Source organism: Sinohyriopsis cumingii, chromosome 7 (assembly GCF_028554795.1).
Source record: "Sinohyriopsis cumingii isolate HCF-2022 chromosome 7, ASM2855479v2, whole genome shotgun sequence".
Lineage (NCBI taxonomy): Eukaryota > Metazoa > Mollusca > Bivalvia > Unionida > Unionidae > Sinohyriopsis > Sinohyriopsis cumingii.
The window spans coordinates 116,198,008-116,214,462 of record NC_142967.1 but is presented as its reverse complement, the minus strand read 5'-3'; the positions used below and the strand labels follow the sequence as shown (position 1 = coordinate 116,214,462).

Sequence of the window (16,455 nt, the reverse complement as noted above, 5' to 3'; positions counted from 1 at the left end):
CATGGTTCATACAGCTCTTAGTACACCAACTGAATAGTCAACATGGTTCATACATCTCTTAGTCTGACAATGGAATAGTCATCATGGTTCATACAGGTCTTAGGACACCAAGTGAATAGTCAACATGGTTCATACAGCTCTTAGTCTGACAACAGAATAGTCAACATGGTTCATACATCTCTAAGTATACCAACTGAATAGTCAACCTGGTTCACACAGCTCTAAGTATACCAACTGAATAGTCAACATGGTTCATACAGCTCTTAGTATACCAACTGAATAGTCAACATGGTTCATACAGCTCTTAGTATACCAACTGAATAGTCAACATGGTTCATACAGCTCTTAGTATACCAACTAAATAGTCAACATGAATACAGCTCTAAGTATACTAACTGAATAGTCAACATGGTTCATACAGCTCTAAGTATACCAACTGAATAGTCAACATGGTTCACACAGCTCTTAGTACACCAACTGAATAGTCAACATGGTTCATACAGCCCTTAGTACACCAACTGAATAGTCAACATGGTTCATACATCTCTTAGTATACCAACTAAATAGTCAACATGAATACAGCTCTAAGTATACTAACTGAATAGTCAACATGGTTCATACAGCTCTAAGTATACCAACTGAATAGTCAACATGGTTCATACAGCTCTTAGTACACCAACTGAATAGTCAACATGGTTCATACAGCTCTTAGTCTGACAACAGAATAGTCAACATGGTTCATACATCTCTAAGTATACCAACTGAATAGTCAACCTGGTTCACACAGCTCTAAGTATACCAACTGAATAGTCAACATGGTTCATACAGCTCTTAGTCCACCAACTGAATAGTCAACATGGTTCATACAGCTCTTAGTATACCAACTGAATAGTCAACATGGTTCATACAGCTCTTAGTACACCAACTGAATAGTCAACATGGTTCATACAGCCCTTAGTACACCGACTGAATAGTCAACATGGTTCATACATCTCTTAGTCTGACAACAGAATAGTCAACATGGTTCATACAGCTCTTAGTCTGACAATGGAATAGTCAACATGGTTCATACATCTCTAAGTATACCAACTGAATAGTCAACATGGTTCATACAGCTCTTAGTCCACCAACTGAATAGTCAACATGGTTCATACAGCTCTTAGTATACCAACTGAATAGTCAACATGGTTCATACAGCTCTTAGTACACCAACTGAATAGTCAACATGGTTCATACAGCCCTTAGTACACCGACTGAATAGTCAACATGGTTCATACATCTCTTAGTCTGACAACGGAATAGTCAACATGGTTCATACATCTCTAAGTATACCAACTGAATAGTCAACCTGGTTCACACAGCTCTAAGTATACCAACTGAATAGTCAACATGGTTCATACAGCTCTTAGTCCACCAACTGAATAGTCAACATGGTTCATACAGCTCTTAGTATACCAACTAAATAGTCAACATGATGAATATACCAACTGAATAGTCAACATGGTTCATACAGCTCTTAGTATACCAACTAAATAGTCAACATGATGAATACAGCTCTAAGTATACCAACTGAATAGTCAGCATGATGAATACAGCTCTAAGTATACCAACTGAATAGTCAACATGGTTCATACATCTCTAAGTATACCAACTGAATAGTCAACATGGTTCACACAGAACACAATAAGCAGTCTTGTGAAACTGAGAGGTCAGTCTGGTGGAATAATACACCAGTCTTTTGTCAACCCTATAGACACTTATCTACAGGGACTAAATATCAATTATCAGTTTGATAAACTGCTGACACTAATTCACCTGATATATTGTACAATAGCATGGCAGTCTTAGATATAGTGTTAGTCACAAACTAACTTTGTTTATCTACATTAATTTTATAGAAAACAAAGCATCTGTAAATTTAAATATTTCATATGAGTTATCTAGTCATTACTTTGTTTATACCCCTCCTTAAAAATATATATCTTTATAATTATGTTTTATCTGCCATTTAGCCAAATCCCAGCTCAAGACAATGCATTTAATTTGAAACCTGGATGCTGCAACATTAGCTTATGACAATACAATTGTCACATGACATAACTTCTGGCAATGCTAGCTTCACTGGCAGCACATGGAGACAGAGGGGTATGTTAACCTCTCACTAACAGGACAAAGTGATTAGTTGAATAAATGAATCAACCATAACAATTCCCTCTGATGAGTTATGATAGCAGTGAAACGGGTAAGGGACCAGGGGTGAGTAGACCACCCCAGCAGATGGGAGGGAATGCCTCCACGTCCACTTGGTCATCTTTGTATTTTCCTGGTAACTGTTTGGGCTACTGAATTATATAATATAAGGTATCAGATCATTTTCCTGGAAGTATTCTGGGCTACTTGATTATATAATATAGGGTATCAGATCATTTTCCTGGAAGTACTCTGGGCTACTCAGTTATATAATATAGGGTGTCAGATCATTTTCCTGGAAGTATTCTGGTTCCAGACAACAGTGGGAGTACGTCATGGCTGTCTCCTGTCACCCACGCTTTTCAACATCTACTTAGAGCGCACCATGAGCAAAACCCTGGAAAACCACTGTGGGACAGTCAGCATTGGAGGGCGTAACATCACCAACCTCCGCTTTGCAGACGACATTGATGGGCTGGCAGGCAGTGAAGATGAGCTAGCCACCTTAGTGAAGAACCTGGATGAAACATCTTCCAGATTTGACATGGAGATAGGCACTGAGAAGACAAAGCTGATGACAAATAGTGGCAAATAAATCTCAGCCAAGATTAAAGTCAGAGGACATGAACTGGAAACAGTGAGCCATGAGTTCAAATATCTTGGTTCCATAATCACTGAAGAGGGATCAAAAAGAGCAGAAATTTTGTCAAGAGCAGCATAAACAGTGGCAGCTATGTCAAAGCTAAGACCCATCTGGAGAGACAAGAATATCTGTCTGAAAACTAAAATCAGACTATTGCGAGCTCTAGTCATCTCAGTCTTTTTGTACTCATGTGAGACATGGACCCTGACAGCAGAATTACAACGAAGAATCCAGTCACTTAAAATGAGATGCTACAGAACCATCCTTGGTATCTCTTACATGGACCACATCACAAATGAAGAAGTGCGTAACACCATCAGGCGCGAAGTAGGCCAATATGAGGACCTCCTCACCACCGTCAAAAAGAGAAAGCTGAAATGGTATGGCCATGTCACTAGAGCCAACACTCTATCCACAACAGTCCTGCAGGGCAGCGTCCAGGGTGGCAGAAGGAGAGGTAGACAGAGAAAAAAGTGGACTGACAACATCACAGAATGGACCAGGAAAAGTTTTGCGGAGACACAGGCATTGGCACATGATCAAGACAAGTGGAGGGAACTGGTCAGATGTTCAGCAGCACAGTGCCTCGATAACCACACTAGGTCATGAAACTGATGATGATGATGATGACTCTGGGCTACTAAATTATATAATATAGGGTATCAGATCATTTTCCTGGAAGTACTCAGGGCTACTGAATTAAGAGTAACACATTTATTTTCTGGTAGCTGTCTTAAATCAGCTGAATTTAAACTGGGGTTTCAGATTCTGTTGCTGGTAGCTGTCTAGTCAACTGAATTTAAGCTGGGGTTTCAGATTCTATTGCTGGTAGCTGTCTAGTCAACTGAATTTAAGCTGGGGTTTCAGATTATATTCCTGATAGCTGTCTAGTCAACTAAATTTAAGCCAGGGTTTCAGATTCTATTCCTGGTAGCTGTCTAGTCAACTGAATTTAAACTGGGGTTTCAGATTCTATTCCTGGTAGCTCTCTGGTCAACTGAATTTAAGCTGGGGTTTCAGATTCTATTCATGACAGCTCTCATGGCCATTTGAATTTAAGCTCGGGTATCAGATTCTATTCATGGTAGCTTTTTTGACAGTTTTAATTTAAGCTGGATTATCAGATTCTATTACTGGTAGCTCTATTTTGTCAGTTGAATTTAATCGGGGCTTTCAAATTCTATTCCTGTTAGCTCTCTTGATAGCTAAATTTGAGCTGGGTTTCAGATTGTTGTCCTTGTAGTCTTTTGCCTTCTCACTTTAAACTGGGGGTACCAAATTATATTTCTGGTATTACTTTTTGTCAGCTGACTTTAAACTGGGGTACCAAATTCTATTCCTGGTATCACATTTTGTCAGCTGACTTTAAATTCTGGTATTAAATTATATTCCTATTATCACTTTTGGAAGCTGACTTTAAACTTGGGTACTAGATTCTATTCCTGGTATCACTTTTGGAAGCTGACTTTAAACTGGGGTATTAAATTCTGTTCCTGGCACAGTATGACCCCGCTATAGCACACTCCATTATAACACAAATTCGGATATAACATGGTTGCAGTGTGGCTCCTGAAATTTTATATACATGTAATTTTCTTGCACACAAAAATAATTCTTTCTTAAAAGTATGAATAACATGTAAAATGTTTATTATCATTCTGGAGAAGAGATAACACATGAATAATACAAGACGATCATGGCATGGCTCCTGAAATTTTATATGTACTTTTCTCTTCTTAAAAGTACAAAAAATAAAATGTCAGATGTCAGAAGCTTATTCTAGGATTTTGTAGGGCTTCGCCAATGTTGCAAACTGCAATTTTATTTTCCTTATTGGTGGCAAAATATACCATCTGGTGATTTTTTATTGGCGACATTGTTGGCTGTTTAAACTAGTATATACAACCATTGGTTTGGAGTGGAGAAATTTAGAGACCCTATGAAGGAAATCGTAAACTTTATATAAAATGCACTGAAATTTATCTATTGTTACATAAACAATTTCTTTGTTTATATTGACAAACCATCTTAACAGTGCATTGTTATATCATAATCTGCTTGTGTTGACATCAAGCATGATTACTCTATGTTGTGAGATGTCCACTTTTGTTGTTGTTGATTTCTGGTACTGGAGATCAACTGGATGAGGCATTATCTCGTAATCTATCTCTAGTCAGAATTTTGGTCGCTCGTTAGTAATTAATATATTTACATTTTCTATACTAATCCTTGTCATCAGACCAGAACATCTGTGTCTCTATCGTCCATTGACCCTTTCTTCAATTTCTGACGTGTAAGTGGAAGGTAGCATCACTCTGCTATAAAAAATACTTGGTCTTTTCATTAGGCAGGAAGGAACTGTAACTAGAGTTGACCAAACGACAGCCAATTCCTTTTTTACAAATGTACCCAGATAAAATAGTTTGCTGAAATTTCAAAGAAAACAGATTACCTTAGAAGCACCTAAAGTTATGAGAATGTACTAAGCAAATGGAAAAACAATCAATGTCAATCAATACAATTATTTGATGTTGCCACCACAATAAGAAACTGGCATTTGTTTGGTTCTTCAAAGCTGGCCTCTAGTGGTGACTTCAATAACGCATGCACCTTTCATCAAAGAAAGTCGACTACAATCTTCAATAAAAACAAAGAACTTTTTTTCAAAGAGGTCAGGACCAAACTTAAATAAAGGCAATGGAATCTGATGGATATTTCATTTTCCAACGTGACTGGAACACATTTACTGTGCTGTGAAAGTTTCCTTTTTGCAGAGAAAAAGCTTGTGCTTATGAATGCTACCAACGGTAGCTTAAAACACAAACCATCTTTTACCGACTTGAGATGTACTGAAAAGTAAATGTGCTTCATCATTCGTTATGTGATTGTGCTATGTTTATCCACTGAATTTGGACCAATATGACCTGTGACCAAATTATTGAATATTTTAAATCTGTGTGTTCATTTTTTTCAATGGAATTACATGTATTGTGGATTCAGTGTATGTGATGAGATTTGCAGGTGAGTACACGGTGTTGATACTCTATTCATGCTATACATAAGACATGTATACATAAACATTATACACGTATATGTATCAATCCATGGTTTTCTAAATCAAGCCAATGAAGCAATTATTTTACCATGCACATTAAGTACCTACCCCCTCCCCCACAAATGATTTTGGGAACATGCATCATTTTTTTCAGCTGACTGACCTGGTTGTCATGGTTCGGTCTATAACACGGTCGGGTTCTATGGCTCCCAACTACCATGTTATAGGGGACCCTGATTGGCCGAGTGGTCTAAAGCACTCTTTGTTACAGATCGCTGCCATCTCACCTCTGTCTGTGTGGGTTTGAGTCTCAGATTCAGCCAATGTGGGTATGTAAGAAAGCTTGCCAGTAACTTCTCGTAGGTCAGTGGTTCTTTCTGGGGTTTTCCCAGGTTCTTCCTATATCATTAATACTGGCCGCCATGTATAGCCTATCATGTGCTGAAAAATGGCATTAAATCATACAACAAGAACATCAACAACAACAACAATTGTTATAGTGGGGTCACACTGTATCACTTTTTGTCAGTTGACTTTTAACTGGGGCATTAAATTATGTTCATGGTACATGTATCACTTTTTGGCAGCTGAATTTAAACTGGGGCATCAGTTTTTGTTCCAGTAAGCTTTCTTTGGCATTCTGATTTTAACTCTGGGTATCAGATTCTATTCCTGACAGCTCTCTGGGTTTCAGTCCGATGTTGAAGCTTGTTGACTTGGCTGTGACAAAAGTGACACTTATTATTCATCCCTTTGATTGTCTAGTATTTGCTTTAAGTACATTTTGGTAAATTGACCCTGCAAGACATAAAAATTACTCCACTCATGTTTTGCATTTCTTAAAAATAATATCATTTGTCATCATTGATGCCTTAAACAATACTGAGTATCATTTACTGCATTCTTTACCTTTATGAAATCAAAATAATAATTTTTTCATGTTTTTTTGCAGCATGTGCACTACGTCCTCAAAGCATCACTTAGTATTCTACACAACATTGCCAAAAACCCCTCAGTCAAGCATCTCTTTGAAGAAAACAAAACAGCAGAGGTAAAAAATCAAGAATTTTATCTTTTAAACTTTGCTGAACATAAGTAAGTGAAAATTTAAAACAAAATTTTCACTTGAAAAATATAAATTTTGACCTTGCTTTAGGACCTTTAATAAAGAACACCTATCTGCTGTAACAAACGAAAATTCACATAAATATGTGTTTGGTAATTTTGTAATGGTATGTTGTTTTATATGCCTGTCACTTTATGTTTAATGTAGTCTATCGGTTTCTCCATGTATCTGTTAGGAATTTTGTTTCCACACAATTACTTGATTTGTACATTATCTACAGCTACCAAAGTTTGTGAATGGCTTACACAAGGGGCATGAAAGAATCCTACTTATTTATTTTCATATTTCCATAGTAGCTGGTTGAGTAAGAATTTAACCTGAGTGAATAAAATCTTTTTGTACTTTTCTGACTGGGTGAGTAGTTTCGTTCTCTGCTTACAACATTACCCATTTGAGGCCCAATCATAAAACATGAAATTGGGTTTACTCTCCAGTCTGTATCAAATCATGGTTACAAGCTAGTCAGTCATGCAGTGTGGTTGGTTTCAAGTTTTCTTTCAAAAATCTGATCTGCTTATTCCCTCCATGAAAATTTATTGATTTTGTGCATTGGTCATCATAATTGAACCCAAGATTCAATAATCTTCAGACTGCACATTCTTGCATAGGGAAAAATATTTTCTAATGTCAAACTCAGATTTTTATTTTGTACAAGTTTAGGAATAATAACAAGGTATTAGGGATTGTGATTTGGCAGTCATTTGTAATAGCAACATTTTCTTATTTGCTTAATATGTGTTTTCTAACTGTGCAGCATGGTAATTTGTATCATTGTGAACTAATTGTGTGTTATAATATTTATTAATAATTTGAATGTTAGGTCCTTTTATAGGGATAATATACATTTTGCTGTGTTGCAGTGTTTGTTTGAGCATGATGAAAAGAGGTAGCCATGAGATCAGAGTCTTTCCCAAGTGCTGTGGCAAATGTTTGCACACAACAAACTATGTATTATCTTATTTCACACATGATTACTATGTATATAAATTAAAAACCAAATACCTTTGAAAAAGAGATTATTAGCTTGAAAAATCCTGCACTCAAGCAGCACATGAAATTCTGATTTAAATGCAGCCAAGAACAGAGAACTGGATATCAAGTCAGTTGCAATAACCCATTAATATCAAATATTTTATAAGATTGACTTTGTCTCACTGGCATACATGGTTTCCTTGGCAAGACATCAATATGTCTGTTTAGCATTATATTTTGCCAGAGTTAAGAAATACAGTATATTATGTATGTTTAATTTATATTTTGTTTCTTACTGGTTGTGGCTGGAGTATTTGCCTCCCTGACTTTTGTAAGCAAGATGTTAACTGATATCTGAGGTTAAGATCCCGCCTTGTTTATGAGTTAGTAGAATTTTCCATTGGATTTTATATCAGCATCAAGAAGATTCTAATGCATTGTAGGTTATGTAGGGATGTGTATATGTACTGACTTTGATAAACAAGCTTTTCAGTCCTGTTAAAGATCAGTCTCTGGGAATAAACTCTCAGTTTGTGTTGCTGAAATCAGAAATAATTTTAAAGGAATTATTTATTAAAATTATTAATTTGAATTACTGAAGTGTTCATTAACTTGCACATTAACACATTACTTTGGATTTCCATGACTTCATTCAGAGACATTCAGGACTTCATTATTGATATATCAGAACATTCAAGACTACTGGCAAACCAGAAGTTTCAAGACTGCCTGTATATCAGGACATTCAAGACTTTGAATTCCTTTGGAACATTCTATATTTTTGGACATTGTGGATTATTTAGAATTTAATTCACAATACTGTCTTGTTAGTTTTTACTTTGTATTTTGGTCAAATAAATTGTTTGTTGAATTTTAATGAATTTATTAGTTTGACTTCTTTCTGTTACATTTTTTAAAACCAAGAGTCATTACAAGTGGTAACTTTTGTGTAAAATAACCAAAATGTTTTGTTCCAGTGGTGTTTTTTGGTTAGGGATGATTTTAGTGCAGTAGTAATTATACTGCTACTAAGAAATGTATTTCAGATAGTTATACCATTCATCCAGTCTGGAGATGAGATGCTGAAGATTTTGGCCATGCTAATACTTGCCTACATTGTTGATGAACAGGATAATTCAAAATTGATTGATGATACAGGTATTGTAGATTTTCACTATGTCCAGACCTAACCTTTGCAAATGTTTGGAAAATTGTAGTTCAGCTTTATTGATTTAGAAGACACTATGTGCCCTCATTTAAAAAATCTGCATATAAAATATCTCATTGTGCACCCTTTTAAAAATCTGGCAAAATATTACTGTACCCACCTTCTAAAATCTGCATGTAAAATATCACTCTGTGCCCCTTTTTTAAATTATGTATTTAGTAGCTGGTGAGACAGTTTAAATATCACGTTCCTGGCATTGACAGTGTTGTTGTCAGAAATTTATATTAAAGTTCTAAAAGTCCCAAAACTTATTCATCAGTTGCTATATTTAACTAAAACTTTGGTTCATCTGTATAAAAAAAGTTTGTACCAAATATGCCACAATTCCTTGTCTCAGTTTTTTTGGCAGGTAGCTCAGTGATTACACTTTTTACAAGTTACTCAGAATATTTGTGTACTGCTAGTAACTCTGGTTCACTTTTTATAGCATATGTCTTCTGTTTCAGGTGTGATTAAGTGTGTGGTGAATTGGTTTGACAAAGCTCTTGACCAAGAAGATCACCGTTATGAGGGGTTTACTGCTACTGAGCTGACAGAGGGACTGGGCAAACTAGCTGTCAATGACAAAAATAAAATGAAGGTCTGTACACAGTTTAATATGTAACAGAAAAGCTACATTGAAACTAAGATATAATCTATCCTTTGTTACGCTTGTATGGTCTTAAGCTAAGTAGCAGAAAAAGCAAAACCAACAACTTTAGTCAGTTTCATCCAATAATGTATTTCCCTAGGAAATAAAGTGAAAATTTAAAAGGAACATTCAGTATTGTGAATTAAATTCCAAATAGTCCTAAAAGTACTAGCACAGATCCAAAAGTATTGTATTCTGAATGAATTTGAGTATTGAATGAGCTGATATGCCAGTAGTCTTGAATGAGCTGATGTGCCAACAGTCTTGATGTATCACAGTGATATAATCCAGAATGAACTTGAATGAATTCAGTATAATCTCAAAACAGTGATTTAGTCCAAAATGTCATTGAGGACTTTGTAATTCCAGTGAGTAATTTTTAAATAAATAATTCCTCTCAAATTATATCTGAACACAACTAACAACTATATTAGAGACAGATCTTAAAGTAGGAATGAATAATTGTTTAACTGGTGTTTTATATGCAGACTGTTGCCTGATTTATGACTCAGCATAGCGCCCTGGACTTGGGTAATTTCCAGTGGAAATTTCCAACAGACTCATAAACAAGGTCAGGTCTGCTTACTTAAATTTTAGCAACAACTTGGCAAAAATCAGGTAGACTATAGACTTTGCAGGGGAAATACCAATTCCCTAAACTCAAATCCATGTAAACTTGTTGTTTCCAAATGATCACTATCTTAAAAAAGTATGATTTACAATTATGAACACGTAGTATGTTGTTTACAAATGACCCTTACAATCTACAGTCATGGACAAAAGTTAAACACTCATTATTGATATACATTGCAACCCCATGATGAATTTTATTCGTACTTTATGATGAATGATTTTGAAACTAGGCTTAATAAACTCTTTGACTGACTTGCTTGGTCATTTTGTTGAGGTGAGAGCCATGTGTGTTAGAACAGTGCTTATGTTGTTGGCTTGACATGAAGGCCCACTTGTTGAAGAAAAGCTAGGGGTTATATTAGCCTTTCAGTGCTTTTGTGTTTGCATGTATAATGCTGTCTAATTTCTCTACATCATTTCAGATAGACTCAAAACTTTGAGATATTATTTTGGTTAGTCTTCACGGTTTTAGATATTTTACCATTAACCTAGGGATGAAACTTGGGGGGGGGATATATTATTGTATCTATGTAATTGTATATAAATATAAAATGTTCAGTGATTTCATAAGTTGTGCAATGGTGCATCACTTATACATCATCTTAGTTAGAGAGTTCAAGTTTGGGATATGATATGGGATGATCTTTACATGTGCACAATGGTTTTGGAATTTTTTTCTTCTCCATGGCAGCAGAGTGAGGTTGTAGAGTCTGCATTGGAGGGCAGTGGTGGGTCAGGTGGGTTGGAGGGGTCGGGGAAGTAGTGATAAGCAAGTGGATAAAGTTGATTTTTCTGCACACTCCTTTTTTTAATTTATTGCACTAATTAATTTTTGAAAATTTGTATTGAAATTAGTTGTGAGATTTTTGCAATATTGCCTCCATTATCAAATATGCCATACTCAGTACTGTACAGTTTTGGGGACATTTTGAAATGATGAATTTTATCAGCTTTAATTTGGTACCATACAATTTTTGGGACTATTTGAAATAATCAGACAAGCTCTATTTAGTACCACACAATTTTGGGGACATCAAATGATGAAAAAGACTGTATTTTGTACCCTGCAGTTTTAAGGACTATTTGAAATGATGAAACAGGCTGTATTCAGTACCATACATTTTTGGAGACTATTTGAAATGATCAGACAAGCTGTATTTATTACCACACAATTTTGAGGACCGTTTAAAATGATGAAACAGGTTGTATTTAGAACCATACAGTTTTAAGGACTATTTAAAATGATGAAACTGGTTGTATTTAGTACCATACAGATTTGAGGACCATTTGTAATGATTGAGTTGACATGCAGATTGGCATCTTCATAGTAGTATATTCCTCACTTGGACAAACAATCTATGTCTTATTGTTTTATGAGGAAGATTTGGCAAATGAGCGACTTCATGCATGTATTTATTGGATGCTTCATGTCCTCACTTTCTCCATTGCTTTCTTCACGTCAATTATAATTTCTTGCTCTTTCATATTTTAATTATATTTGATATGGTACCTACATTAAAAACAATTGGTTTGCAGGTTCATTTGTAATGTAAAATAGATTTATTTTGGCAATCTTTTCATTATCTTTCATCTTTTGAATGGCAGTCATAATTTAGACAGAGACAGGGTTTTAGCCAAATTCTTTTTTTTCTTCATTTGTGATGTGTGTTTGGAAGAGTTATATACCTTGTTTAGCTTAGACTTGAAAATAGCTAAAGTGAGATATGTCATTGATAGCCTGAGTCAGGTGTTGTATTTGGTTTATTTATGTAAATGTATTATTTGTATATAACCAACACAGTAACAGGTGTTTTATTTGTTTTTTTAAATGTAAATTTATTACCTGTATATAACTAACACAGTAACAGGTGTTTTATTTGGTTATTGTTGTAGAGTTTAACGCCATTTTTCAGCACATGATAGGCTATACATGACGGCCAGTACTAATGGTGGAGAAAGAACCTGGGAAAACCCCAGAAAGAACCACCGACCTACGAGAGGCTACTGGCAGGCTTTTTCACATACCCACATTGGCTAAATCCAAGACACTAACTCACACAGACAGAGGTGAGATGGCAGTGATCTGAAATGGAGAGCAGTTTAGACCACTTGGCCACTCTGGGCCCCCTTGTTTTATTTGGTTTATTTATGTAAATGTATTATCTGTATATAACCAACACAGTAACAGGTGTTTTATTTGTTGTTGTTGTTATTGTTGTTCTAGGGTTTAATGCCATTTTTCAACACAAGATAGGCTATACATGGTGGCCAGTATAACTGGTGGAGGAAGAACCCTGGAAAACCCAGGGAAGAATCACCAATCCACAAGAAGCTACTGGCAGGCTTTCTCATATACCCATGCTAGCCGAGCCTTGGACTTGAACCCATGCAGACAGAGGTGAGATGGCAGTGATCCGGAATGGTGAGCACTTTAGACCACTCGGCCACTTGTGGCTCTGGTGTTTTATTTGGTTTATTTATGTAAATGTATTATCTTTATATAACCAACACAGTAACAGAGTTAGGAAAATTATTTCATTAATAGTTATCTTGGAATTTGCTTAGTGTTTTATGACTGAACCATTGACTTTGACAATTTGTCATGTGTAAGATTATAACATACACTTTTAAGCATACAGATAGCTGTCATGTACATATAATTTGAAATTATTAGGGCTGTGTATTATGGCTGTTACTGATATCTGTCATATAATTTGAGTTTATTTGGGATGTGTATTATGGCTGTTACTGATATCTGTCAACTAATTCGAGTTTATTTGGGCTGTGTATTATGGCTGTTACTGATATCTGTCATGTAATTTGAGTTTATTTTGGCTGTGTATTAAGGCTGTTACTGATATCTGTCATGTAATTTGAATTTATTAGGGCTGTGTATTATGGATGTTACTGATATCTGTCATGTAATTTGAATTTATTAGGGCTGTGTATTATGGATGTTACTGATATCTGACATGTAATTTGAATTCATTAGGGTTGTGTATTATGGCTGTTACTGATATCTGTTAAAGCTGTACCAATTAATCGGCCATACTCATAATCGGGCCAATTATTCGAACAAATTGGTATAATTGGTATCAGCAGAAATAATAGGTGCTGATGTAAACGAATTCCCAAAATACAAATTCAGTCATAACATTCATCTTGACATGGCTTGAATTTTAAATCAGAATTAAATAGTGGAAATTAAGGAATAAACATTTGATTTTGGGGTTAAATATATTCTTAAAAGTAAATACTTTTTAACAAACTTGCTATAAACTATTGCTGATTGTCTGCTCACAAAAAATTATTAATACCATTCATGCACTCATCCCAATCACAGCAGTCAACCAACCAATGAGACCTCGTGTGGCTGTTGAACTTCCAGCATACACATTAGCAGATAGCTAGGCAGATTAGATAGCTAACGAAATTTCCTACTACTATGAAACTATGACTCACTATAGTTAATCTGTTCTTTAGCCAGTACTGCAATGCTGCTAATAAAAAAATATCAGTCGGACGCTGAAGCAGTGTAATGCTGACAAACAAATATTATGCAGCATTGATATTGTCATGCCAGCACCAGTGATGTTACCCCTGGGTACCCCAAGCTGCTGAGCTGCTACAGCGCATGACTTGCAGCGTGGTGCATGCATCCATCCAGCCACATGGACAACTTAGTAGTATCTTACTTGATTTAAAGCATTGTTTCATGAGAGCGAATCAATTCAATTATTAATATTGACTAGCAATTGTACACTATTAAATATACTTCCAAGATTATGCATAATTTCGAACTAGAAACACTCAAGTTTAGTCTGGAATTACTAAAGAGTAAATGCAGTTGACGAGTAGAAAGCAGTTGTACACCTTGCAAAGCATGCATTTCCAAAGGTTGAAAGGATTCTAAAAACTATATAACATAAAATCTTGTGCTGCATGCACATCGTCGAACATGGCCTGGTTCTGGCAGATAAAAAAGAAAAGGATGCTGCACAGTTAACATCAGTAGCTGCAGCAACTCCTTGTACTCTGACTATTGACACCATGCTGGACCGGAAACAGCCATTTGCATTTGACAACACGAGAGCTATTAGTTGACACAAAGCTATTGCAGAGTTCATGGCAGTAGATGTGCAACCATGTTCCATTGTTGAAGACATTGGATTTTAACGTCTGATGGCCAGGGCAGAACCACGCCATAAAATTCCAAGACGGAAGTACTTTTCCACATCTTTGATACCTAACATGCATAAGGCGATACAAAGGAAAGTGCATGATTTAGTTTCTGCCCAATCTGACCTTTGTTTGACCTCTGATGCATGGTCAGACCTGTCCATCGGCATAGCCTTGTTGATTCTTAGGGCAAACTGGCTGACAAAAGATTTTCAGCAGAAACAGGTAAGTTTTGTTTAGTGGCGCAGGCCAGATTTTTTGGGAATTTTTTGGATCGTTACTTGACGAGAAGGGAGAAATGTTTCTGTTGCTTAAATACAACCTACCTTGACTATTCTTTCAGTATTAGCTTGAGCCAGCGTACAGTGACGTCTGTCTTTAATCTTAAAGCATGAGTATTATTAATTTTAATTATTATTGGGCTATTGTTATTAACCTTTTTTAGTTATTTATTGAAATCTAGTAATGGCGACCTGCATCATTGAACAAAAGTTAAAAGACTAGCTTAATACATTTTCATTCATTTATATCTTGAATTGGCAAACCATATGTTTTATCAGTGTTCGGTTTAATGTTTTTCAAGTTTTATGTTTGTGTGATCATTGTTTTCTATAAATTGCAATTTACTACTTTTCCGGTTTCTGTTTGTTGTTGTATAGAAATTCAAATTCACTTGCCACACAAATGACCTTGTTATAACTCACACTACAAAATACCTTTATGCTAATAGGTTTATGTTTCTGAACTAATCATTGTTATAAAACAAATAATAATGATTAATCTGTCTCATAATCGGTGTCGGCAATTTTAATAATCGGCTATATGTGCTGTATTGGCATAATCGGCAAAAAGTGACATCGGTACAGCTTTGATATCTGTCATGTGATTTGAATGTATTGGAGCTGTATAATTTGGCCATTAAAGATATCTCTCATGTGATTTGTCTATATTAGGGTTGTGTATTATGCCTGTTAAAAATATGTCATGTGATTTTAATGCATTGGGGCTGTGTATTATGGCCGTTAGAGATGTTTGTCATGTGATTTGAATATATTAGGGTTGTGTATTATGCCTGTTAAAAATATGTCATGTGATTTTGAATGTAAGTCTGTTAAATATATCTGTCCTGTGATTCTAATGTATTTTGACTATTACCAATGTCTGCCATGTATTTTGAATGTATTTTGCCTGTCACAGATATCTCTCATATAATTTAAATGTATTATGGCTGTCACAGATATCTGGCATGTACTTTGAGTGAATTGTGGCTGTTTCAGATATGTCTTGTAATTTGAATGTATTATGGCAGTCACATAAATCTGTTATGTAATTTGAATGTATTATGGCTGCCACAGATGTGTCCTATAATTTATATGTATTATGGCTGTTACAGATGTCTGTTATATAATGTGAATATATTATGGCTGTTACAGATATCTGTCATGTAATTTGAATGCATTATGGCTGTTACAGATGTGTCCTATAATTTATATGTATTATGGCTGTTACAGATATCTATCACATAATTTGAATATATTATGGCTGTTACAGATATATGTCATGTGCTTTGAATGTATAATGGCTGTTTACAGTTATTTATTATGGCTGTTACAGATATATGTCATGTTAATTGAATTTATTATGACTGTTACAGATATCTGTCATGTTAATTGAATGTATTATGGCTGTTACAGATATCTGTCATGTAATTTGAATGTATTATGGCTGTTACAGATATCTGTCATGTAATTTGAATGTATTATGGCTGTCGCAGATATGTATCATATAATTTATGTGT

The 16,455-nt window shown here is 35.3% G+C and overlaps 1 protein-coding gene across 1 annotated transcript in view; it reads left to right on the top strand.

The window, feature by feature from the left end:
• LOC149795981 (uncharacterized) overlaps positions 1–16,455 on the top strand; it is an 86,802-nt gene that overhangs the window by 32,244 nt on the left and 38,103 nt on the right. Inside the window, exons 5-7 of the mRNA XM_089965894.1 lie at positions 6,841–6,939; positions 9,033–9,144; positions 9,661–9,794. Of these exons, the coding sequence (XP_089822020.1) occupies positions 6,841–6,939; positions 9,033–9,144; positions 9,661–9,794 (345 nt within the window). The remainder of the gene's footprint in view (positions 1–6,840; positions 6,940–9,032; positions 9,145–9,660; positions 9,795–16,455) is intronic.